Source organism: Corvus cornix, chromosome 2 (assembly GCF_000738735.6).
Source record: "Corvus cornix cornix isolate S_Up_H32 chromosome 2, ASM73873v5, whole genome shotgun sequence".
Lineage (NCBI taxonomy): Eukaryota > Metazoa > Chordata > Aves > Passeriformes > Corvidae > Corvus > Corvus cornix.
This window is the reverse complement of record NC_046333.1, coordinates 26,914,639-26,939,620: the sequence shown is the minus strand read 5'-3', so window position 1 is coordinate 26,939,620 and position 24,982 is coordinate 26,914,639. Positions and strand designations below refer to the sequence as shown.

Genomic DNA, 24,982 nt, shown 5'->3' with positions numbered 1-24,982 from the left:
CTGGTAATGCCGTCATGAGGCTGTGCAAACACTGCAAATCTTCTGTTAATCTCATATCGGACTTAGCATTCAGACTGGTCATTATGAAACTCCTACATACATAATGAATCTCTTCTACTTTATTTTCCCAAATAAAACAGACTGAAATTAAATTTCCTCCCTGAGAGCAGCTGTTGTGGGGTTATGATGAAATCAAGCTATTCAGAGAACTATTCAAAAGAGAAAGAAGACTGTCCAGAAGATTCTTCATGAGCTAAATAAAATCAGTCAATGCTGAGCTTGCAGCACTGGCATATTACCTTCACCTCTACTCATAGATGGAAGCTAACACTGCATGTGAGAAGTAAGCCAGCTTTGATCAAAAAACTTGGGCTTAAAATATAGTTTCTTCCTTTCACATGATTAAAGAACTATTTATCTAGGATTAAGAGTTATTAAAGGCACTGAGATAGTGATACTGAATTTAAGGAGAAGAAAAAATTCTAGATTAAGGCTATGGTTTTCATTTTGAAATTACAGTAAAATTCCATGGAGAGTTTTTGGAAACCAGTTTCCTAACTGATATTATTCAACTCAACCTTTTTTCCCACTCAAAATTAACTTAGTACCGTCTATGCCTATTAAGATCAATATATTTAAGCCCACAGTGTCAGCCTTTACTGTAAAAATGTTATATGCTAACGCTGAAACAAAATACTGCAAAGAGATACCACTTCTGTACTTTATCATCAAATATGTCCTTACACCCTCTTGTGAAAGCACTTGTGAAAACCAGTGGTAGAAATACTTGCCTTTTGAGGACAACTATAAGAAAGAGGAAAAATGTATTAAATTGGTGATGGAAGAATATAGAATAGATTCACAGTATATTCTGTTTACCCGAGCTGGTGTCAGTGTGCTATCATTAAGTCATCTAATAGGGAATGTGCCCGATTCACGAAGTGTTGTGGTAAGAGTGGGAGGAAGAGAAATATTTCCCTGTTACAGAGGTAACCGTTCCCATTTCATCATTCACTGGCAAGCCACAGTGGGACTTCACTGGGCTAAAGGCATTTGAATCATTCATGCTACTGTGCAGCTGACGCCAGCATCAGGGCTATTTTCAGCTCAGGGAATACTGACAGCATGGTTGGCAAATGATGAATTATTTGTCAAGGGCACCATAGGCCAAATAAGTGTGTTCCCGTCTTCGGCTTTGAAGAAAATAGAGCACTTTGTTTATACGCCTGGTTGTTTTTGTGAGGCACATTTCAGGCAGTGAAATCCTGTGCTCAATTGAAAGGGGATCAGCGGCACGGTGCAGGGAATAGAGTGCGCTCTGCTGGACACCGAACGCCAGTGCAAAAAGCAGTGTAATCCTCCGGGAATACACGAGGGAAAGGCTACAAAGACAAGTAAAAACGACTCTAGCAGTTGCTTTGGTGGCAAAAATCCCGTATTACCAGGCTGCTAATCAATCATGCTATTTAAAACCCTCTCACTTTTATTCACTGCAAGTGTAGACTCCACTACAGTTCATAACGAACATAAAATTCACTGATTATCAAATCCAAAGACAGTAAAACAAGACCATTTTACATGAGCTGCCTTTTCCCAACTTCTGCTGGTTTGGTTCAGATTTGGACCTGTCTGTCCCAGGAGTATCCTCACTGTGAAAGGGCTGCTGCTGGACCCGCATGCAGACCTGACAGACCACAGGGACTGCCATCCCAAACCATCTTTGAAGTTGGTTACAGAAAACCTGGAGACAAACGTTACAGAAAAATCAGAGTACTTTGCTGATACACCACCCAGAAAGCCTTATGGTAAGGCTTCTAGAACAACTGACAGATCCCAATCATTCAAGTCTGAACACACTGGAAACAGGGAATAATATTTTCATTTCAGGGAAGAAGACGGACCAAGGCAGAGAGGGACATTACGGGCTTGTCCAAAACAACATGACAACATTTGAAGTCAGGATCAAATAAGGGAAACAAAAAGGCATATTGCTTGGGTTCTGGAGAATGTATATACAGAACAGACGGGGCTCTTTAGGAAGACATACTGACCTCTAGACTGTTTGAGTTAACAGGAAAAGCTGAAAAAATGCAATAAAATAAAAAACTAAAGCTTACTTGGTGGAAGAGGCTCATCGATAGTTGGGTAGTGATGATGGTCAGGCCTCAGAGAAGGAAGCTGGCTGACTGGCTGAGAATTATGGAGTAAAGGACAATCACCTATGGACAAGATATTCAAGACATTGACAGTCATTCACTGTTTTCACAATGTGGTTCAAAAAATGTGCTACTGTAAAACAAGTGATTATTTTAAAAATAGGTTAACCTGATGTACTAGCATCTCTGGGTATTCCTATTTCCAGGCACTACTTTAATAGCATCTCATATGGAAAAGAAGTATTAAAATAATGCAGTCAAGTCTCTTGAGTCAATGCTAAACTACTATAGGCCAAATTCTGGACTCACAGACACACAAGTGTAAGCGATAGAAGAATCAGGCTTGATCTCTGAGAGAAACTGTTCATGTACAACCATAGTCAAGCTTCTGCAGCAACTGGCAGGAACATGCAAAATCCTGGTTCCAACTTTTAATTCATCCCATCAGTGGAATACAAGGCTAAAAGCTGCCTTGGATCTTTTTCTGCTTTTCAAAAAGATCAGTGGCTGCCTCTGTGGACTGTAATGGCAGGATTTTGCAGTCTCTGCAAAACAGAAGATCATGCCCTTCTATAGGTATTTTTCAAAATTCAAAGAGTCCATGTTGGGTTGAAGGAGGGAGAATGAGAGAAGGACCAGAAACAGGTAGGAGACAGGTGGTAGAAGAGAAGGACAAAAGATAGTGAGATACAGTCAGGATCTGAGATAAGGAAGGAAGACCTGAGATAGAGAAGAGGGAAAGACGAAGCAGAAGAAAGACAGTCACACAGAATACAGTGCAGAGGAAGTTTTTAAACACTAACATTGTATATATGTCCATATATAGAATCACAGAATGGCTTGGGTTGGAATGGACCTTAAAGATCATCTAGTTCCAACTGCCCTGCCATACCTAAATATGAAATAAATGAAACCTAAGTACATGTCCAAACTCACGTTCTGTTGAGAGGACCAAGTAACTTAAGATCAAGTCAATGCTTATAGAATCCTTTAAGAACCTAAGAAGTTCTAGTAGGGATGAAAAAGCATTCCTTATCTTAGACTTAACATGCTAAAACTTCACAGGTTCCAGAACAAAGATTCCTTCTTGGCTTGTCTTTAAACTCTTAGAAACCAGGACTATTTATCCTACTAATGGACATATTTTCATATTGTGTGGTAACAGTTTTTGACTATAACCTCCAGCTCCAGGAAGGCTTGTTAATACAGATACACTCCAAATTGCATAAACATAATATTTATATACATCAGAAAGATGTAGCTTAGGGAAAAAGATATAGCAAGCGGAATGGCTCTGGTGATGTTGGGAATGCTAAGCCAAACTCACTGTGTACTAGCAGGTTTAGCTCCCTTTAATGTTAGAATCTTAACAGCCTAAGAATGAACATTTTGTAAAAAACCCCAAACATACACCAATCAGATGTAAAAAAAAAAATTACCCAAAAAAATTAAGTATGTGGTTTTTTTCTTAAAACAACCAACAGCTAGAAGGCAGAAGCCAATTTTGTATAAAACTGTAAAAAAACCTCACACCACCAAGAAATGAGAAAAACTTAGACAAAAATACTCCCTCTTCTAGGTGCTCTGATGATACTGTATGGCCTGTTAAATGTCTTCATTAAACCACTTGTGTATAGGCGTATCTCACAGATGTATCTGCTGCATGTTTTGAACAGACAGGAGAGTTACATAAGTTTATGACTCAGTGCTAGAAGTCCATCTCTCACAGCCTTAAAAACTGTGCTGTTACTACAGGTGTTGTAGCACCGACTACCAGATCACCCGTCTATGTTTCTTTACTTACCTCACCACAATTGACTCTCCCCTAGCCAAGCCAGTGGAAGCATGGTAGTGTCAGTCACCTGGAGTGGGTGGAGGTGACCCCATCTACTGTATTTGTAACAGCTGCCAAGTCATGAAGCAACGTGCACATTGACTGAGGCACCCCCGGTGACACCCAAGGGAGTGCCAAGAGCTGGGCTGCCCTTCAGACACACGCTTAGCTAAACAAGGCAAAGACACCATGGACACTGCAGTGCCCTTTATGGAGGCTCAAGTCTTGGTGCTGCACTGAATCCACATGCAGAAGACACCCTTCCCACCACATCCCCTATCAAAAGCTCACACAGCCCAAAATAACCATCAAATCTGTAAGTATGGTCTCACACATACACCTGCTCATGCCCCCTTAGGTATACTTGCACGTCAACGCTGTTCACAAGCAAAGGCTCTTGCCTGTGAGGAAGGAAGCTGGGTTTCTATGCCTGTGTACTTCTGAAAATTTAATTATTTGTGCTAGGTTCTGCTCTACAGACTCAATAATTCCCTAGTCCCAGCCATCTACAAAATATTTACACAGGCTGGTGTGTAAGGACACCCTTACACCTGTTTTTCTGCAGGGGTGGGGTCTGTGGCAAAGGAAGGTGCGAGTAAATAAATTGGGAATGGAGAAGGAAAACACAGGCGAATGCTTTAATTGGAGTTCCACAGTGATACCCAAATAGGTTATCCTTTTGCTGCCATTTTAATTTGGTGTCACTTATAGAGGGAGGCAGATGACTCAGAATTAGGGAATGCAAAGACTACCTCTTGACCTTGCTGCATACTCCTGCAGCTGAGTCCTTTACTTCAGCTGGATAAAAATGAAACACTAGCTGAAGAAGAGAGGAGTGATCATCTCCCCTTCTTCATGTAACTGCATACAACATGAAAGGAGTTACCAAAGGGAAGGACTTAATGTAATTGTGAAGGAATTGGAAAAAATAGTACCTAAATTACAAAGACCAAAAAAAAAAAAAAAAAAAAAAAAAAAAAAAAAAAAAAAGTATATTCTATCTCTAGGGAAGGATAGGGAGGTGAGAAGTTTATTTAATGTAGTTAAATTTCCAAAGTATCTAAGAAAAAGTATAAACCTCTGCTGAGTTGCCCTATGATCTGTGACATCTGAGGCACATTTGTTTGACACTTGGGGAATTGGAACAAACAGGGCTTGAAAATTGCATTTGTAAGAGCTTATGATTATATATGGCTAACAAACATTTACAGAAACTGGCCCAGACCTTTATCTGGTGCAAACTGGCATATCTGCCCTTTGACAAGCACAAGCTGGTCCTCTCACTATCAGAGACATGGCGGCACATCAGATATGTGATATGGAAAAATCCCACGAAAAAAGGAATGAGTCGGTGGATGTGATAATGCTGATCTGCCACATAAGTACAGTAGCTAATCTTGATTTTATAATGATGCATGTATTTCTACAGTAATCCATATATAGGGATCCCCACCTGATTTAGTTGGTTTTGCTGGGATTTTTAAGGACAGGCTAAGTTATCCAACCCTCCCTGATATCTGGCCCAGCTCACAGCCCCAGAGTTTATAAAAAATAAACTGTGAGCTATCTGAAACCTCAATTATCTGATGCCTTCTGTGACATCTAGATAATCAGCGTTGCCCAGCACATCAGTTCTCAGAATCTAACCTTCTCTTCTGCTGCTTGGACCTGCTACTGGGGTGTCTAGACCCTCTGTGGCTCTCTGTGGATTCCCACCATGAGCTACTAGTTCATCTGGCCACTGGGAGGAGCCATCCACTTGCTCCCTGTCCAGCTCAGGGCTCTGCACTGAATCTGGCACTGACTCAAAAGCACTGTTCTCCTCCTCATCATCATCCTGTGAGGAGAAGACTGTGCTCTCAGAAATCTTTGCGCTGTCGACAGAGGAGAAGCGCGTATGGCTGGAGAAGCGATTGTTACTGTCGTAGCAGGAGGTGCTGTAGCACGAAGTGCTGTAGCAGGAGGTGCTGTAGCAGGAGGTGCTGTAGCAGGAGGGGCTGTAGCAGGAGGTGTCGCACGCCTCACATTCGTTGTCACCATTGGGCCTGGAGCTTGACTCGCTCTCACTTCCTGTCCTGGGGGCTTCCCCATCCAACAGCCCATCATTCAAGTCAGAGAGTTGCTCATCCAAGGTCCCAGGAGGCACTGTGCTCTGGCTGAAGTTCTCTTCAGCCTCATTTTCCAGAGGAGGCTCCGCTGCCATGGTCTCACTCTCACTGACCACCTCCTTATCCAGCACCTCCTTGACAGTAGACTCCTCATCATTCTCCCTGCCATTGCCACCATCTTGCTCTTCCTCTCCATCGCTGCTCATCTGTGCCGAGGGCAGGCTGTGGAGCAGGTTGTGGATCCGTATGTAGTGTGTGCGAGGGGTCTCCGGCTCACCGCAAGCTGAAGCTATGACTGTCTCAAGTTCAGACACAGGCAGGGAGCACGGCCTGTTTTTCCTCTTTGCTGTGGTCCTCAGTTGTAGCTTGTCTTCTTCCTCCTGGGCTGAAGCCCCTTCTTCTTCTTCCTGACTCTTCTCTAGGTCTTTGCCAGCATGCACATCTGCACTCACCTCATCAGTATCTACTGTTTCTATGCTGGTCAAGACTCCACCATCTCCCTGAATACCAGAATTGACTTCGTTATTTTCCCTAACTTCAGTCTCAGGAGGAGACACGCAAGCCATCAGATCCGACTGCTCCATGAGGTCCGTAGCACTCAAAGAAGGCAGCACTTCTCCTGGGACGGATTCCAAGGGCTCAGGAACTGGCACCGCATCAACCTCCCCATCTCCTGCTAGCTCTTCATTTAAGCTGTTCTGGTTGACTTCCCCAGGTGGTTTGACAGCCCCTGGGCTATCGACACTGTTCACACTGTATCCATTTAGCTGTTCTGGAGCTGCACTTTCTGAGGTCACTGTGTTGATGCATGGAGGCTCACCGAGGCTTTCCTCTGTGGGGTTGTTCACAGGGCTTTCCGGGAGGTCAGCTGGCTCAGGATCTGCACTAATGGAGACCTCTTCATCATCTGTATGAGACAGGAAAAGAAATTACTTACTCTTTTAACAAGTGTTGACTGAACCAGAGGGTTGGCTGTGGGGGCACAAGCGTCCCCAGCAATTTGAGAAAATTAAAAGCATAAAATACAGTGTGAAATGAGTGGGCAACTGAACAACTACCCAGAAGCGCTGAGGTTTTTTGCTAGGCAGTCTTTGCACAGTGGATTTAATCACGAGTTTAGTCATGGTGATAACCTGTATGCAGCACCCTGCCTCCTTGCAGCATAACCTGAAGGTAACACCTTCTTGAAACTCCTCTTTGAGCCAAACTGGCATCAGAGGAAATATTACGGGAATATGGGAAGTCTTCCCTGAGGTTTTAATGACATTCTTCTTGTCACACTGAAGCTGCCAAGACTCCGCAACAGAAAACATAAAAACTGCGTTTGCCTTTAACCCCTGAAAGGTGAAAACTTCCCCCAAAATATCCCTTGATGTGATCCTCATCTGTACCACCTCCTCTCAGATGTCAAAAAACCAGGGCTCTTTCATGCCATCCAAATAATCAAAAGACAGATATCAGGGTTTTCCAGCAAGTGAAAAGCAATGATTTCCAGCCACTAACGCAGCTGCTGTTGGCTTGACAAAGTGTAGCAGAGATCTCAGAGAACCCATGAGGCAAAAAGTCCCTGAGAAATGCTATTGAGACTGTGACACAAAAACCAAGGTTCAACCTTAGACCATCATGACAATCACTTCCAAATAACTACAAGAGAACATGAACCAAAACCAAACCAAAAGGGAGGGAAGAAGTGGAACATGGAGTTATTTTTTGTTTTACCTTTTATTTTTTCATTAAAAATAATCAAATTGAGAAATTTTCTAATCGTCTTTATTGTTACATTCTCCATATTTACTTATGAAGTGTTCAAATGCAGATGACTCTACATATCACAGCCCATATAGCACTTTCACTAGGGCAGGTGATAGAGAAGCAGATGAGACTTTAGTTTTCCACCCTCTTTTCTCCCAGTGACGTGGTGGAGTATTTGGAGCAGCCAAGAACAGGGGAATATGAGACACCAGTAGCTCTATCCTAAGGGGAAACAGGGAAGAAATTGTGACTCACAGTGCATCTTGTGATGGGGGATTTTATGCATGTCCCTTTGCTCATGACTGTACCTAAAGTTCCAGAGCAGCCAGGAATGAATTAAGATTTCTGAAGAGAAAGAATGCAAACAAGAAGAAAAACCCCCAAAAACCCTAAACCAAAACAAAAAAATTTCTAGAAATCTAGATAAATGATGGGTTAAGACTGAGAATTACCTGGATGGATGGAAGAAGTTATCTCAAATCGGAACTGCAGCTGGCCACTGACATGATCTGTAGGAAGTCTGCGACCCAGAGTGTAGCTTACAACCCTGTCCCTGAAAGAAAACAAATATTGTCACAATAGACTATAACCTACCCTATGTCTATTGTGCATAGATAAATCTGCTGCGTCCTACAAAAATACATAATAAAATACATAAAGGCTATTCAACCCAGCCATGAGGGCATGTTGACTTGCATACGAGAGAACGAATGGCAGAGGAGAGGACAATGTCTTCAATTACAATGGAACAGCTGAGTAAGTGAGTAAGACAGGGTGCTGGGATACATGAGCACATATGTATAAATATAGAGAGAATGGTAGGAATGAAACTTCTGCAGTATGGGTATGAAAATATTGACATGGGAAGCAAACAACTCCCACTTCAGCTACTGCAACAACACTTTGCTACTCTGCAGATCTGACCATCTACCTTTCCGTAAAACCTCGCATTGCTGTACTTTCTTCCCTTCACCATGTGAATAAAATTCAGTTTTCCTGTTCTTATTTACAAAACCCTGTGCAGGCCAGTCCCCGCATACCACCTTCTCTCTCTAAACTGGCTGAGTGACTGCTCTTCATCTCTTTCCACCCCTCTTACCTCTATGAAGCTGAAATATCAGGAGAACACCTTCCTGACAAGGTTGATCAATGACTCCATTCTGTCCTTGTGCAGGTCCCTCCCTTTGCCACACTTCATCCACCCCTCAGAACAGAATGAAACTATAGAAGAGATTAACTTCCCAGCTGCCCACAATGAGGCTGAATCAATCTTTGCAAAGCATTTCTTGAGTGTAAAGGATTCACTAAGTAGTAATATTTATACATCTTTTGAAGAAACATAGTTCACTTCCAGTTGGGCCAAATATACTTGCTAGCACAGTTTCACATGCATTAGAAACTCACATAAATGAGACGACCTCAAGATTTGCATATGACCTCTCTGAACTTGTGTGCATACTTCTCACTGAGCTTGCCTGAGATTTAAATGCCACTATGGTATTAAAACTGAGCCAGATCTAGTGCAGGTTGGAGGCACTGCTCTTGGCAAAGTATATCCTTAGATAGACAGTGTTTACAACAAGGAAGTAAAATAGGAAGTTATAATCAGAAGATGATGAGAAATCTTCTCATACAGAGGAAAGCCAGTGATACCAGTTACAGGGTTCTACCTTCCCCAAGCTGTTCATATCCATCTGGTTTCTAAAAAGCTACTCTATCTTCTCTACTTGTGAAACAGGGAGTTATCTTAGTCCCTTCTGGTAGATTCAGCTGTCAATATCACAGCCAGTTTCTGAACCAGCTGTTCAAAAACACTTCCAACAAGCTCATCTTCCCGCTGTTCTGCTGAATCGAGATCCAATTTTCAGAAATGCCTCCTTGGAAACTGCATTGCGTATGCTTTCCTCAGAAGATAGTTCTTTTTCTCCTTGCTCTTCAAGGTCTGAACATTACAGGCTTAGAGCCAGCTTTTTGGCTTTGTCTGATTACTATCCATCTCCCTTAAATTGGTTTGTGTTATTTTGTCCCAGGACTTTCATGCAATGAGGAAGCAGGGCAGCGCTTGTGAGCTCAAGGTTGTTCCTTGGCAGCAGGGTAGGGTCAGAAAGCATTAGTTACAACATGCCACATACATATTTTTATAATATTTCCCCTTTCCTGAGGTTAAAAAGAGGAGGAACAGATCTGGCATGATTTTAGCCCATAGTAATTCCCTGAAACCAGCCTGCTGATAACATTAAAAGAATATTCAAATTGAAAATATTGCACTCTCCAAATTTGCAGCCATGATACACAAAAAAGTATTCTTTCCTAAATGCCAGCTCTCACTTTTCTAAATGCCATCCATAGGGTTATAGAGGGAATTCTGTCTGGTCCATAGTCCTATAAATTCTAATTAAGACCAACACCATTTATCAGACAACTATCAGTTTAATAACTTCCCCTCAACATCATTATATCACAATAATGATATATCATCAGGGACTTCAGAACAGCAAAGCACTAGTTTAACAACGTAAGCAGCAAAATTTACCCTATGGCATGTCTTTCCAAGAGGCGCTGAACCGGCATAGAGAGTTTTCCCAGAAAACGTTTGATGATCGGTCGGCTCTTTGCAAATTTGTCTTTAACTTCTATTTCCAGGACATCCGTGGGCAGGGAGACAAAGCTGAATTGCTGAAAGAAAGGAAGGGTACAGAACAATAAGCTGGTGGCCGGGCCACAGCAACACAGAGTACTTCAGGGGTGAGGCACACCTCAGCACAGAGAAGTGAGGATGTAGTGAGGTGAAGGATACATGATCACTCTTTTCAGATAGATTGTTTTGAAGTATCTCCATTTGTTGTTCATCTCTGCCCCAGCTCAGAAAGGAAGAACTCTGAAAATACTATTTATCTTGATCAGTCTCCTAACCAGGTTCATGCCACAGACTCACAATGAACTCAACCAGAAGGCAAGCCATGGCACAGGCTACTGTCACAAACAATACTGAGAAAAATAGGAACAGTACCATCTAAAACTGCTCCTGTTACCAAGTGCATTGAAACGTGTTGACTGCTGTCTCAGGTGGTCTGGTCATAAAAACATTGATTTATTTGTAAGCAATGTTTCAGTAAGCTTTTAGAGACTTTGTGCATGCAAATCTGGGATAGGAATAAGGAGAGCGATATTTTAGGTTATAGGAACAAGCAGGGGAGCATTAGGGCACCTGGAGATGTCTAGATATCCCAAAGCTCAATTTAAAAATAGTAGTGTTGGGGTTTTAGGAGCTCTCCTGGAGTTTTTTTCTGTTAAAGGAATTTTCCCCATACGTGTTGCTACGGGGACAAATTGCTGGGTACTTAAGAAAAAAAAAAGACCTAGCCATTGGGGGAGGGCTGCATCTGGCTACTCTTTTGTTTCACCTGGGTGTGTGGACAGTCGGTCCTGGCGTTTGGACAGAGAGAGAGGCTGCTTTCTTCGGCTGCTTTTTTCCTTCTGCAAGAGAAACCCCAGGATTCCAAGCCCACCTTCCCTGCCCCGCTGGGAGCCGGGCTGTGGCCGCCCTGCCCCCGCCGTTGCTTTGAGCCTTCGCTGCGTTGTAGCCCTGTTCGACCTGCCTGCCCAGACCTCTGCGGGGTTCCCCGTTTGGATACATTGCGTCTGCCACCCGGGATTTGTGCTCGTCCCTCCCGTCCCAGCCTGCTGTTCCAGCCTGCTGTTCCCGAGGGTCCGGCCGGACACCGGGATCAGCTGCGCAGGGGTTTGTGAAGCCTTTGTCCCATCCCTTCCCGGGATCCCGGGGCACCGGTGCCGCGTGCTCCCCGAGCTCGCTCCGGAGCGCCCCCTGCAGCCGCGGGGGAACCATCGCACCTGCCCTGCTCACCGGGAGCCGCCAGCGCCCCTGCCGGCTGCGAGCGGAACTGCACCCGAGGGGAAAGGGCCTGACAGCCGAGAAGGCTGGGACTGGGTTTGTGATTGTTTGCTGTTGCTGCCATAGTTATTGTTGCTTGTTTGACTTGTTATACACATATAGATATATAATAATAAAGAACTGTTATTCCTATTTCCCATATCTTTGTGTAAAACCCCCTTGATTTCAAAATTATAACAACTCGGAGGGAAGGGGGGTCATATCTGCCATTCCAAGGGAGGCTCCTGCCTTCCTTAGCAGACACCTGTCTTTCAAACCAAGACAAGTAGTGAAAAGCAAATATATTAGGTAACTTGGCCTTGCTTTCTCCAAGACTGCCTAATTCCGTACAGGCATGGGGCTGGTGACACAGGTCACAATAATTTTTCCAAACATCCGCTACTACTAGAATATCATCAATCAAAAAAGAACATTTGTGCTGTGGTGCACAGTAGTAGGAAAACTGTCAAGCCACTGTTCACCTAACTGAGAGGTCAGTATTGATCTGGAAGACAACTTCTGTAGTAAGTGAATATTGAGATGGATAAAAAGATTTTTCTAGCTTTCCCCCTGCCAAACCCAATCTTCACAACAAAATCATTCTCTGGGCTATCAAGGCCTGGAGTTAAAGCCCTAAATCACTTGCTCTATTGAATCATGATCTAATTCAGACATGCTTCGTTTAAACAGCTTCAAGTGAAACCAACATGAGCGGGATATTCTGTTAATCACACCCTGCAAAAATGCAAATAATCAGAGAAGTACAATTCAAGCAAGAGCGAAAGTGTTATTTTCTTTTTGTTTTCTTCTACAACTTTTCAACAGGCTACCAATTAAGATAAATGCACCAAACAGGAGAACCTGAATTCCCCATGTATACTGAAAGTTGCCTTAAAATAAGTTTTCTTACTATTACTGTTTCACCTGCTAAAAATCTTGAGTAACTGCTACTTCATGACACTTGAAAGCAGAAGAGGGGAATTAACTTTTAAATGAATTATTGTAACATACAGCCATTTGCCATTTAATGAATTCTTCATTATTGTGGTGCTGACTCCTATATTGTAAAAATCTCTGTGAGGTGCAGCATGCACATACACAGGTAAAGAGCAAACTGCCCACAAGTGAAAAGTAAAACATACGTTTAACGATCTGATGTCAATTATATATTGTCTTGCAGCTCTGAAGCAAATCAGAATCTACATGGAAATTTATTTTCATAGTATCACATGGAACCAAGCCTGACAGCTCCTTCCTTGAATAGGAAACATATTGACCTTTTCCAGAGTAATAATTAGGACCTGAGCAGAGAGTATGGACCCAAAGAGCAAGATGTATTGGAATCAGCCAAAGAAAATGTCCCTTTTCCTTGAATAGCTATGCTTCAAGACATGCAAACACCAGGATATTCCATACAAATTGTAAAATCCAGTTGTGTTCTGATTTCATCACCTGCCAACCCATTGCATTTTAGGATACTAAGACTGCCCTGGGACCAGGCCCTGGTCCATGATCACAGTTCCCAAATGTCTCCTCTAGGAGGATGCTCTCATGCATAATACCAGCAGCATTTTGGAAACACAATTAAGCCTTTAAGAGCAGAAGTGTCCTGTGGCAGAGCTCAAAGGCTTTGCCATTTGGAGGCAGCTGTGGTTCGAGATCAAAAGTGAACTCACTGAAATGGGTTTGGACACAGTTTGCAAAACAGTGATAATTTTACATAATTCAGTTTTCCATTAGCTAAGCACTTGCTCCTGCTGTTGCTCTCATCTAGTCTAAGTCTTGTTGGGCAAGATTTTTCTAAGGCAATCTCTGACTGCAGGTGCCTCAGGCTCACACCATTCACACTGAAAAGCCAAAAGGAATGCTTGTTTGTAGAGCAAATGGGCCTCTAGCCCTCTGAAAAAATGGATCCCAGACAAACACCTTGGTTTGAGAACTCAGAGACTTACAAATGCATTTTCAAAAACCACCAAACACCTTTGAAAACATGCTTCTTGTGATATTTAATGATTGGAATGCAATATTTGGATGTGGAAGCAAATCACCATCAAATCCTAGTTTCCCTCTCTTCCTTCACCATCTTTTCTGACAAGTCCCAGACCCTGTACCTCAGCCACAAAATATTGATTGCACTTCCACTGTTCAAAGCCTTGGCCTTTCCTATCCTGTTTGGCCTCTACTATCATGTCTATCTGGAAGAGAAAGGACTCTGTGTTTCATGGTCTTATGCAACATAACTAACCTTAAGTAGTAATATATTACTGATAAAATAAATTAAATCCTTTCCTTGACTAATATTTGCAAATTATCACACAGTAATGGCCAGTTTGTGAAAATGACAGCACAAGCTTCATATATAAGCTTAAAAAAAAAAATCAAACTGAAAATCCCAAACAAAGGAAAACAAAACAACCTCATCAAACCCCCCAAACCCCAAACAAACAAACAAAAACCCAACACTGATTATAAATTCTGCAGTACCTTGGGTTCACACTCAGGGATGTTGTGATTAATAATTCATCCCAAGGAGGGGTGAAAAAAGGGAGGCTGCAAAATCACAACAGAGATAAAAATCAACTGTTGAGGAGGAGGGAAGTTTGATGTGGCTTCTAACACATGCCCAGAAACGTCACCATTGACAAGTAAAAGAGCTGCATTTTAAGAACAAGTCTGCTGACATTTTTTGATGTTACTATTACAATTTTTACTGTAAGTCCTCTGTTATTTGGAACTTTTCCTATTATTGCAACTCCTAGTGTTACAGAATTAACTCAGAAGTTCAGCTTTCACACTGAAGAAAGTATAACACTCATAGTTGCAAAGGAAAAACAAGAATACAAAAACTTTAGCATATGGAGCCCAAGTATATTATTTTTAAAAGACTTCTCATTTTTTGGACAGTCATTACTTCAAGCCAGATTCTTTCATCTTTCTCAGCTGGCATTGACTACTGGATATTTTCTTTCACACTCTAAACCAGCAATCTTTACCCTGTATATTTTCATTTGGGCCACAGCTCACTTTGTGAGCCAGTTCATTGCTTGTTTTCGTTTTTCCCCATGAAAGTTTAAGTTCTTTGAATCACAACCACTAGTTCAAACCCTGCAAGACTGGTCAAGAACTTCATGGAACCTGCTGGAATCCAAAGACATTAAACTAAATTTTACACTGAGACTAACTGTAGAAGAGTACACTGAAGTTTACATAAGTGGGCTTTTTTTTCACAGTCAAAAAACAAAGTGAAAGTATAATTTCTGGGAGTTTTTAAATTCTGCTGTCACAATTTAACTTGTTCCAAAGTTTTAGCCTCTCCAGCTGTTCAGAGGTCCACCAAACTTGACAATGGCTTCATGTAAGTGGTCTGTGACTCTGTCTGAGCCTTTCTTTTACTTGAATTAAAACAAATCTCCAAGGAAGTAATGGATTTCAACACAGGTGCTAACTCATCTACCAGAAGAGCTGCAGTTTCAAGTCTAAAGCCCAAGAACAAAACTTTGTCTAGTGACTGATTATGTATTCATTTGGATAACAGCAGACAACAGGACATCTGTAAAAAACAATTCACAACAATTTATTTAAGTAATTACTAGAACTTGTTTTCACTTGATCCACAACCAAAATTCAAGTAAAATGCATTGTATAAAATTTAGGGAACAAAATTCTTGCAAGTAATGGGCAGACCCCAAATTTATGTATGATCTACAGCAGTCAGTGGAAAAACAGATAACAAACAAGAAGTTAAATCTCTATTCTCTGATTAGCTCAAGCCAGTAATTACCTACAGTGTTGCATGAGCACAGTGCATTGCCCTGTCTATCACACCAACTTGATGCAAGACAACTCTTAGAACTTGAGATGATACTTGACACAGCACACTCCACAGAGGAGAAGGCAGACTGCCTCAGCAGAACCAAATGCCGTTAGGAATAACCTGTTTTTCATAGAGGGCCTGGCCCTAGAAAGAGCCTCTGACCCCATCTTGTCACTGTGGTATCTGATCCTTACCTGCTAGGGATGCAAAGGCTTTCCTTTATAGGAAAGATGAGGAGGTCCTCCACTGAAAGGAGGAAGTAGTGAACCAGCTGCCCTTGCGTCTGGAAGAATCCCAGACTGAAAAACCCCCAGAGTTAGAGGCTTTGGAAAAGAGTACAGACATCCAGAGGGGAAAACCTTTTTATTTTCCTTTAGAAATATACTAGGACTGTTAGAGGAAATGGTTGTCTGTCAGGTGTATTCCTAAAAAGAAGTTGCAATCAGAAAGTCTGAACACAAGGAATGACTGAAGATCCCTGGTACACTCAGGAAAAATAGCACTTGTGAGCTGCAGAATGGAGGCCTTGTGGAGGCTGATGTTTCCTAACCTCTGGAATACCTTGGCCATGTCTGCATTAGGAAGATTTATGGTACAATAAATCTGGAGATCTGGAGAGCAAAGCAGCTGGTGCTGTGCACGTGATTACCACATCCAGACATGTTGCAAGGGTTTTACCATAAAGTGTCTCCAGGCTGGTGCCCTGGATTGAACTCCCATTTATTGTCTGAAAAGCACTCGGTGCGCTCCTGGTGCACCCCTGTTCGCTTCCCTTCTGTTGACAGTAACTGAGTTCATGCACTTCAGGACTGTCAAGTGGTGTCTTTAGGGGGGGAGCAGGAGATTTGCTTTGAAACAGATCTCTTGAATGGAACACAACTACTATTATAGATGGACCCAGTGAATTGTTAAGAACCATGTTCAACAGAACAAGTTAGTATGTGCATTATTTTCCCAGTGTCTTCTTCAATTATTTCCTTTTTAGGGTGTGATTGCATCTCCCTGGAATTATGATGACTAGGAGGAAACAGATTTGCTCTAGATGCAAAGTCATTACACCTCTCTACTTTCCCTACTTCATCCATTTGTCAATGCCTGTCCCACTTATTAAAGTGCCGAGAGATGCAATGACTGCTTTGTTCCCACACATTTAATGCAAAGAGGGAGTAGGACAGGAGAGAGAGATCCTTTTAACTCCTCACTAAGAGAAGAGCTGCAGCATTATAACATATTATTAGACATGGAGAATCTGTACCAGGCTCATCCTTAAAATGTCCCTGCCAATGGAAAAGCTTTAGCTGATATTTTCTCAGGCACCAAGAATCAACAAGCTGTAATTAATTATTTCCATAGAAATACAGAAATGGAGGGCGAGGAAAGAGCAAAAGTGTCATGATAAAGAAAATCACAGCAACATATTAACATATTAAGTCTTCTTGGGTTAAACAGTGTATCATCAATCTGGGCTCTGGTCAGTAATAAGTCATTAGGATTCTCCTCTCATTTACACAGATTTTACACAGCTGCCTCCTGCAGATTAACTCTCACAAGAGACACAAATCAGAATCAAAACTACCTAGAATCAGCTGAGACATTCATATTCTCACACCATCTCAATGATCTAAATGTAAATCTGATTTCACGTTACTGCTGCCATCTTCAAGCACGATCTGTAAACACTGTAGGAATTTCAGATAGTAACCTACTTTTCAGCGCCTATTTGCTTCCAGACCCAACAATGGTTTTACAGACACAGATGATTAATTTAATTAACGTGAACAGATCTTGGGGGGACCTTAATGCATGACATATAAGGTAAAGAACAAAGGCCTGTGCTAATGCTGACCTGGCAGAATGCATCTATAGCCATTTATGAGATAACAGAACCACTTCCAGAGCTTGGAATAGTTTTCATAGAAAGCCAGATACTGGTGATGATTCACTTCCATGTTTTATTTTTACCAAAGTTGTTTGCATCCCTGAATACAGATGGATCCCAGTGACTCAATAGCACTATCAAGGAAGTTGTCAAAATGAGCAGAGTATGTCCATTAGCACCAATTAGACAAGTTATGGGCAAGCCAAATTCTCTAAAAACAGTCAGTATAACAACTGGTAGACAGTATAATAAAGTCAGTATAATAAAGGTAGATAAATTATACACTGGCGACAGGAAGAATTGGGCTCTCAATTTGGAGTTGAATAAGCAATAGAATTAAAAATAAAATTTATTTGTGATATCCATCATGTACAGGGATGATACAAGCAGAAGTAAATCTTAAAAGGCTGTGAATTACATTTGATGGATGAAGACAAATTTATTCTTTCAGTTGAATATTTCATTAGTGAGTTTTGTTTCAAATACTCCAGTGAAACAATTACAGTCTTAATGCACATGCCACTCTACATCTGTATTACTCTGTTCTCCATTCAAAAACCTCCTCTACACGTCACTACCTTCCCATATAACACTACTTACACCAACAGCTGGATAAGCTCATCAAGAATTCCCGTTTCTTAAGCTTTCTACAGTACTCCTTAGTGACAAGACAAAATACTGCAGAGTCAGTAATGCCAAAAGCAGAGCTCCACTGTTGCCAAGGGTGGGGACATGCCTACGCCTACTGTGAGAGATTGCTGGAACACAGCAGGGACTGCAGGGGGCCAAAACCAATGCAGTTCTTTATTCTGGCATGGCACAATTGTTGGGTTTTTTTTCCCTACCATAAAAGGGGTGCACATAAATACATTTTGATGTTCTAAAGTCTCATTCAATCCTTTCCACTGAACTCCTTCAAAGTCAGCTAGGGCCTTCAGCAAATTTGCTTTCTGTATTTCTCCCTCAGATTCATCTCAGAATTGTCTACAAATTTATTAGCACAGCAAAGACTGAAAATATTTGAAGACACTTATCAGCACTAGTATACAAAGCTAGCAAGACTGATAGTCTTCCAGGTGCAGAAGCTGCAAGTAAAATGCTGTTCTAGAAGAATAATGTCTTAAAAAAAAATCGAGATGATTTTTCACACCATAACTCATTCCTGAAGAAGCTAAAGTTGTCATGGGCTTTCACACTTCAATCATCAACAGATATTAAAATCCATAGCTGTAAAGTTACAGCTTGTCTGTTTTTACTCTTTACCTGTGCATGTGTTTAGAAATGTTACACAGTGAACCTACCACTGCAAGGCTTTACTCAGTCCTGATGACACCTTTGGTGAAACTCATACTAAATTCAGGATCTGGATTTTACTTCACCTATATATTGTTTTTATGCTTAGGTGTGAAGGCCTCCAAGGTTCTGCAGCATATTCTTTTGTATTTGCCAGCAGAAGGGGGAAAAGCTTATCCAGATTAAACAATAAGGAGCTCAATCAATGTGATGTTTCTGTTGCTTTTGTTTTGGACTTCTGTTGAAATTACGGAATGATTCTGTGAGGCCACGGTAGGATTGTCAGCGTTCTACTGTTCTGAATACTATATCAAAATCAGATCACATATAACCCACACTTCAGTTTAAATTCATACTGTTGATTCAAATACACTAAAATACCTTCAATGGGTTTACTCTGTTCTGGAAAGACTCAGCTTTGCTCAAGTATCCCCTGCTTGTATGACTCTAGGTTTGTGCTACATCAGGTAGCACCTGTTGTATCAGCCAACATAAAGCCTCTAGAGACACAGAGAGTTAATGCAAACCCCTTATTGCCTGACCTGACTACTTTGGCAAAGTGTTCTTCAGTCCTGGAACTGCTGGGTGGTCTATCACACACCAGTTCAGCATTCGGGATCACAGAATCAGTGCTCAAGTTATAACTCTGCATTAAGAAAAGCAGTCACAGACCAGCACTCAGTCAGCCAGTTGCATCTTGGCATTCCTGCAGGCAGCATCCAAACCCAATGCTTCTATCACTGAGGATGGCCTGCACTACAGAAGCCTTCTCTCCCCAAACCACCTCTCGCTGGCATTCAAGTCCCTCAGTGCTTCCTTCTTCTGATTTTGCATCAGTAATCTCAAGAGACAGCTTACGTGAGAAATTATTCAAGTGAAATATTTTTGAAAGGTTGTGAGGTATCTGAGGTGCAGAAAGCATAAGTTACACAGCTGAAAATACTGTAAATATGTGTATCAGGTCTGTCATACTAACTGCTATTTGTTAAGTGCTCTTGCTCTCTGCTTATTTGCATCAATTCATTCACCAGTGAAATGTGGCTCTCTTCAGAGTGATAAGGCAGCCATCCCAAACACTCTTGTCTCAACTATAATTTAACAGTATTTGTAAAAGCTGAGGCAAAGAAACAAGGAGTGAAAGAAGCTGGAATTGTTTCTGCAGGAAGTTGAGATTGTTTTTAACCTAGTAGTGGGCTCCCACTTTAAGGCAATCTACTCCTCCACAGTTAGATTATTGGAGTTGAAATTCAATGCGTCATTTAACAGATGACGCTTCCTACTACTTAAAATATGCTGAGTGGTTGCATCAGCCAATTTCTATAGTCATCTCACTGGCCATTCTTCAGAGTTCTCTTTCCACTCACCAGTAAATAAAACAAAAACTGAGGAAACGGTCTGCTCAAGTTGCCATAGTGTCAGACTGAAATATTTTCATTTATGACTTAAACATTTTCATGAAAAACTTTTAAAACTGTATTACAAAAGCTGCAGAGAAGACTACCACACCCTGGACAGGGCTCTGAGAGGCCCTGGGCCCGCTGATGAAGATAACGTAAAACTCAGGGCTGGGGACAGTCACAAAGCACAGGCTTAACACCTCAGCAGTGGAGCTCACGGCCCCAGGGCTATCAGCTGCCAGGCTCGAACACACCCTCCACCAAAGAGTGGGGGGAGAGAGGCTTTGGGTGTGTGCTGGAAAAGCCTCTGGTGAGAGGCGCAGTGACCGCCCATCCTCCACCGTGCAGAGGAGCCCAGCTGAGGGACCCTTCACCCAGGGAAAAAGCCGCATCCATGTGAAGGACAGAGGGGGTGTCACGGCCCATCAAAGGCCCCCCTAAGGGGTCCCCAGACCCTGCACCACAGATGATGCAACAAATCCAGAGTCTTGCAAGGGACCGTGTCAAACTGGCCCCCTGCAGGGGAGGCACCTGGGTGTTCCCACCTGCCCAAAGCGGGTATTAATCCACAGGATTCTGTACTCTTCGGCGGCAGGGCACCCTCACCACCAGCAGACTAGATGGAGGGGAGCAACGAGATGCCATTGGGACTCCTGGATGGGTGATATGCTTCCACCTAACCCCTGTCACCTCTCCCTGTGCCACCCCCCCCCCCCCCCCTTCTTTCTCTATTTCTTTCTTTCTTTTTCTCTCTTTGCCTCTTTTACTATTAATACAATATATCAATTTTTTTGGCACCAACATCAAACCTCGTTTGGTTTTAATCTCGTTTTTGGGTATATTTTGAACCTTCAAAGTTCTTTCCGTTTTACACACAGAGACGTAATTTTCTTTGGTCTTCTGGGTTTAAACTGGATCACAACACATAGTTAAGAAAGAAATACCATAAATATGTCTAAGGTAAAGTCCAGAAACCTGAAGTACTTTATCAGCCAAACCATAGAATTTCCAATCCAGTTGGAGGTATGCGAACTAATTTTTAAACCACTGTGCTTTATCTATTACTTGTCTGAACTGTGTATCACTTCACTGATTTTTGAAAAAGTAAATCTTTTTAAAGAAGCTTTTTCCAAACAATGTGACAGCAGACACATTGTTTCAATATGAAACAATATGGGAACAGTGTCATTATTTTTCCACTATCTAAATTAGAAGATAAGCATCCACCCTTCTCAATTCTACTACATGTACACAAGATTTGGGAAATGGGCACTTCCTTCTGAGATTTTCTTTGCATTTTACCTCCAATCAGCATGATAGGACTATTTACCCTTTGTGCTTTTGCAACTGTCTGGACTGGCAGGGCAATACCTGCCTAACCCGGGACTGTAGAGTCAAGCTGTCCAGTGCCATGTGGTTTCCAGGCACTCACTTTTTTAACGTTACAGATGTTTCTGAAGAGCATGTGAAAACATACAGAAACATGTTCAAAATGATGTCTCTCTATCAGGAGAAGATAGCACCTGGGCTTTAACTTGTCTCAGCAAAAATTCTCAGTGTGAGGGCTCTTTCACCTCTACAGAGATCCCTGCTGCAAGTGTCAGATTGTCACTTGCTACTCCTCATCTATAAGACATTTCCATTTCCTTATGTCCCCTTGTACAAAGTACTGCAAATCAGAGCAATGGAAGAATAGGTTTAAGTCAGAATAACTTGTGCTGAACAGCATTTGAACAGCCTATGAAAAGAAGATGATCATCAATATTACGTGAGACAGATGAAAATTTGCCTGAGGTACCACAGTGCTCCCAGAGTGTTTGTATAATGCAGGTGGTTACCATACAAACAGAACAGCATGGTAAGTATATGACAAAGAATACCAGAACAAATTAATATAAATAAATCAGACATCTTTTAGTCTGTAGGACTTTTGGTGCTAAAGCCCTACAAAACTGAATTGACTCTTTCACTTCTGAATTTGCTCAAGGGTAATCAAGAACATATATAAAGATCCTAGTCTGCAGATATTTCAATCATTTTATTTCCCTATTCCAGGTTTTTTCAAGTTTAGCATCCAATACAAATCAGATAGGTCATTCAATTCAAAAAAAATGAACATCTGCTTTTTAGTCACATGGAGTGACAGAGAATCTAAGAAAAGAATGACCCTTCTGAAATAATATATTGCCTAAAATTTGTTTTTGCGAAAACAACTTGTGACTGATACTCTTAATGAATGGCTACAAGTCCTCAGTATTTTGTCACTTCATATATTCACATCCATAAGTAAAAAGGGTGGACAGAAGAATGGCTACCACCATGATTCAGCAACAGTTTTCAGTCTTCCCTCTCCCCTTGTCCCATGAAGGGACAAAGTTGCAGAAAATCAGGCCTATGGTCTTCTGTGCAGCAGAAACCAATGCAGCTCTTCAGTAACAAAACAAAGAGTTCAGACAGGCTGATTGCACAGACTGTAGCACAAATGCACGCAGTTAAACGCCCCAGTATCAGCTGAGGAGAAGGCAGAAGGAGAACATGCTGAACCATGGCTTGACTCTTTTACACTCCTTTGCCACTCACAGCCTAACAACAGAGAGGGAGAAGCAGCATGCTTGCACGCAATCAAGAAAACCTGGGGGCTGAACAGGGAAGCTGGAAGCCAGCTGTGCTCTTTTGCTTTCCCATATCCATAATTAGGCCATTTCATTGTTTCTCCTTTTCTTGCTGCCAAACTCCACTTGGAAAAGAAATGCCAGCCCACAAACTCAGTGATTTGGCATGGTTTGAGGAGAAGACACCGGTGACATTTTATCAGGGCCACATTCCTATGGACTGAGCATTACACACACAGAGCAAGTTTCCCCTTCATACGTGCTCCCCTCTAGGTCTGTGTCTTATGCACTGCACTGAAAGGTCTCTACCAACTGCCTGATCCCCCATGCCAGTTCTAGCTTGACCATATCCTCAGCTGGACCTGGGACCTCTCATCCAGATACATCTGATGCATGGCTGCACAGAGGAGTTATGACTTGGTGGATGCCTCTTAACAGTGTCCTCAGTTTAGTTCTGCTAGAAGGCATTTTTCTCTGACTAGTTTCAAGGTTGTTTCCTCAGTCATAAAACCTCCCCCACCTGTCACATAACCTGATTTGGTACCGTTTCTCCAGGTAGGACCATTCAATGCCATTTCTGGTGTCTTTTTACCCACTCACAGTTCCATGTCTATAGCGTTTGACCTAATTATCCCTAAGCTACTTTACAATTTGCATTTTAATTTGACTAAATCTATGCAGTGTATTTATTTACTTTTACTCTTTCCTGCAGTGGAGATATTGTTCTAAAAGAGCATGCCAGTAAATCACACCCAGTATGTCAGGCTCCTTTAATTCCAAAGAGATTCCTTATTCTTTGCTGCCTATTGCCATTTCGCATGTAATTTAAAAACAGCAGGCAGCAATTGAACTCTCAGATCTCATTAATACATACAAGTCCTTCCAACAAAAAGAAGCAGACTAGAGACTATTTCTTCAAGGTGATGGCCAAATGTGCCAAAGTTGCCTTTGATTTATATTGCCATTGATGCTTTTCAATTACATCACTTCTCTTTATTTGTATGCTGTACTTGTTCTGCTTTATGTAATGTCTCCTTTCTGTGTAAGAACACTATGACAACCTAGAAGCAGCCTTTCATGCTATGCGACTTTATTTTTCAATTCTGTTTTATGCCTGCCTTCAGTAATTAACAACTTCATAAATTATGCCAATGAAGTACAACCTATACTGAAAGTATACTGGAAATTTTAATGTATCACTCATCTTTGTAGCTAATTTAGCCTTTTGTATTGAGACAAGTAGTCATGAAATATATCAAAACCAGTTAGGTCAACAACTATTTAGCCAAGAACAGAATTTAAAAAAAGAAAAAGACAGGGATAGTACTAGAGTAATGTCCATGTTTTAAGAAAAGTCTCAGCTTAACTCTCAAACTGCTTACCTCTCCCTGCCAGATTGGGTTAACGGTGTTACACATGATCTTAGATCTTTTCTCTTGTCCATGATGAGGAAGTGCTGGGAAGATGCTATGTTTTCCAGGCTGGATGGAAATCTTCAGATAAGGATCTGGATTGAAGAACATCCCTTTCTTCAGACCAAAAGCCTGGAAATCTGAAAGAAGGTGAAGAACCTGATTATTCTTCACATTACAGGCATCTGTTTGGGATGCTAGGAACAGTATATAGGGAACTGGTAAGGAACTCAAATAATATAGCAGGAATGTGAAAAAACTCACTGTGTTTATTGTGAGGCAATGTAATGCCAAACCATAATGATCTTGTGATTTAGGATTTACAAATTATTATATAATGAAACTGCAAATTTACAGCCTGATTGTACAGATTGATTCAGCTTCTAAATCAATATTTATGCAACTTCAAGTGATCTACTAATTTTCCTAATAAGCTGAGCACTTGCTCAGCCTGACAGTAGTGGAAGGACTACTCTGAAAAAGAGATCCAGTCATTTAACGACAAAGTCATGGCATTTGGTACCCAATGGATGTCATTTTTCCTAGGTATCAATTTTACCACTCTACAAATCTTAGCTTTTACACCACTTTTTTTGTACATGAGAAGTCATTTTACATTTTTTCCCACTTTAAATAATTTTCTTCCCTGCATGGGTTAACTTCACCTTAGGAAAACTCTTGACTTGAATGTCCAAATTTTAAGCAGGGCTTCACAGCTGCAGAACTCCCAGGGAGCATAATATGTGTTTTACACACAAAAAATGCCCAGGCACTTATTTGAAAATTTCCCTACAACATTCTGAAGAAAGATACAATGGCCATTATGATCTGTC

The 24,982-nt window shown here is 41.6% G+C and overlaps 1 protein-coding gene across 6 annotated transcripts in view; it reads right to left on the bottom strand.

Annotated features, from left to right (window-relative positions):
• The window catches only part of HECW1 (HECT, C2 and WW domain containing E3 ubiquitin protein ligase 1), a 264,830-nt gene that overhangs the window by 69,558 nt on the left and 170,290 nt on the right, over nucleotides 1-24,982 (bottom strand). For all 6 annotated transcript variants that reach the window (XM_039548885.1, XM_039548883.1, XM_039548881.1 and 3 more), the window contains 5 exons: nucleotides 24,120-24,289; nucleotides 10,384-10,526; nucleotides 8,303-8,403; nucleotides 5,638-7,005; nucleotides 2,118-2,219 (listed from right to left, as the gene is read on the bottom strand). In XM_039548885.1, the coding sequence (XP_039404819.1) occupies nucleotides 2,118-2,219; nucleotides 5,638-7,005; nucleotides 8,303-8,403; nucleotides 10,384-10,526; nucleotides 24,120-24,289 (1,884 nt within the window). The remainder of the gene's footprint in view (nucleotides 1-2,117; nucleotides 2,220-5,637; nucleotides 7,006-8,302; nucleotides 8,404-10,383; nucleotides 10,527-24,119; nucleotides 24,290-24,982) is intronic.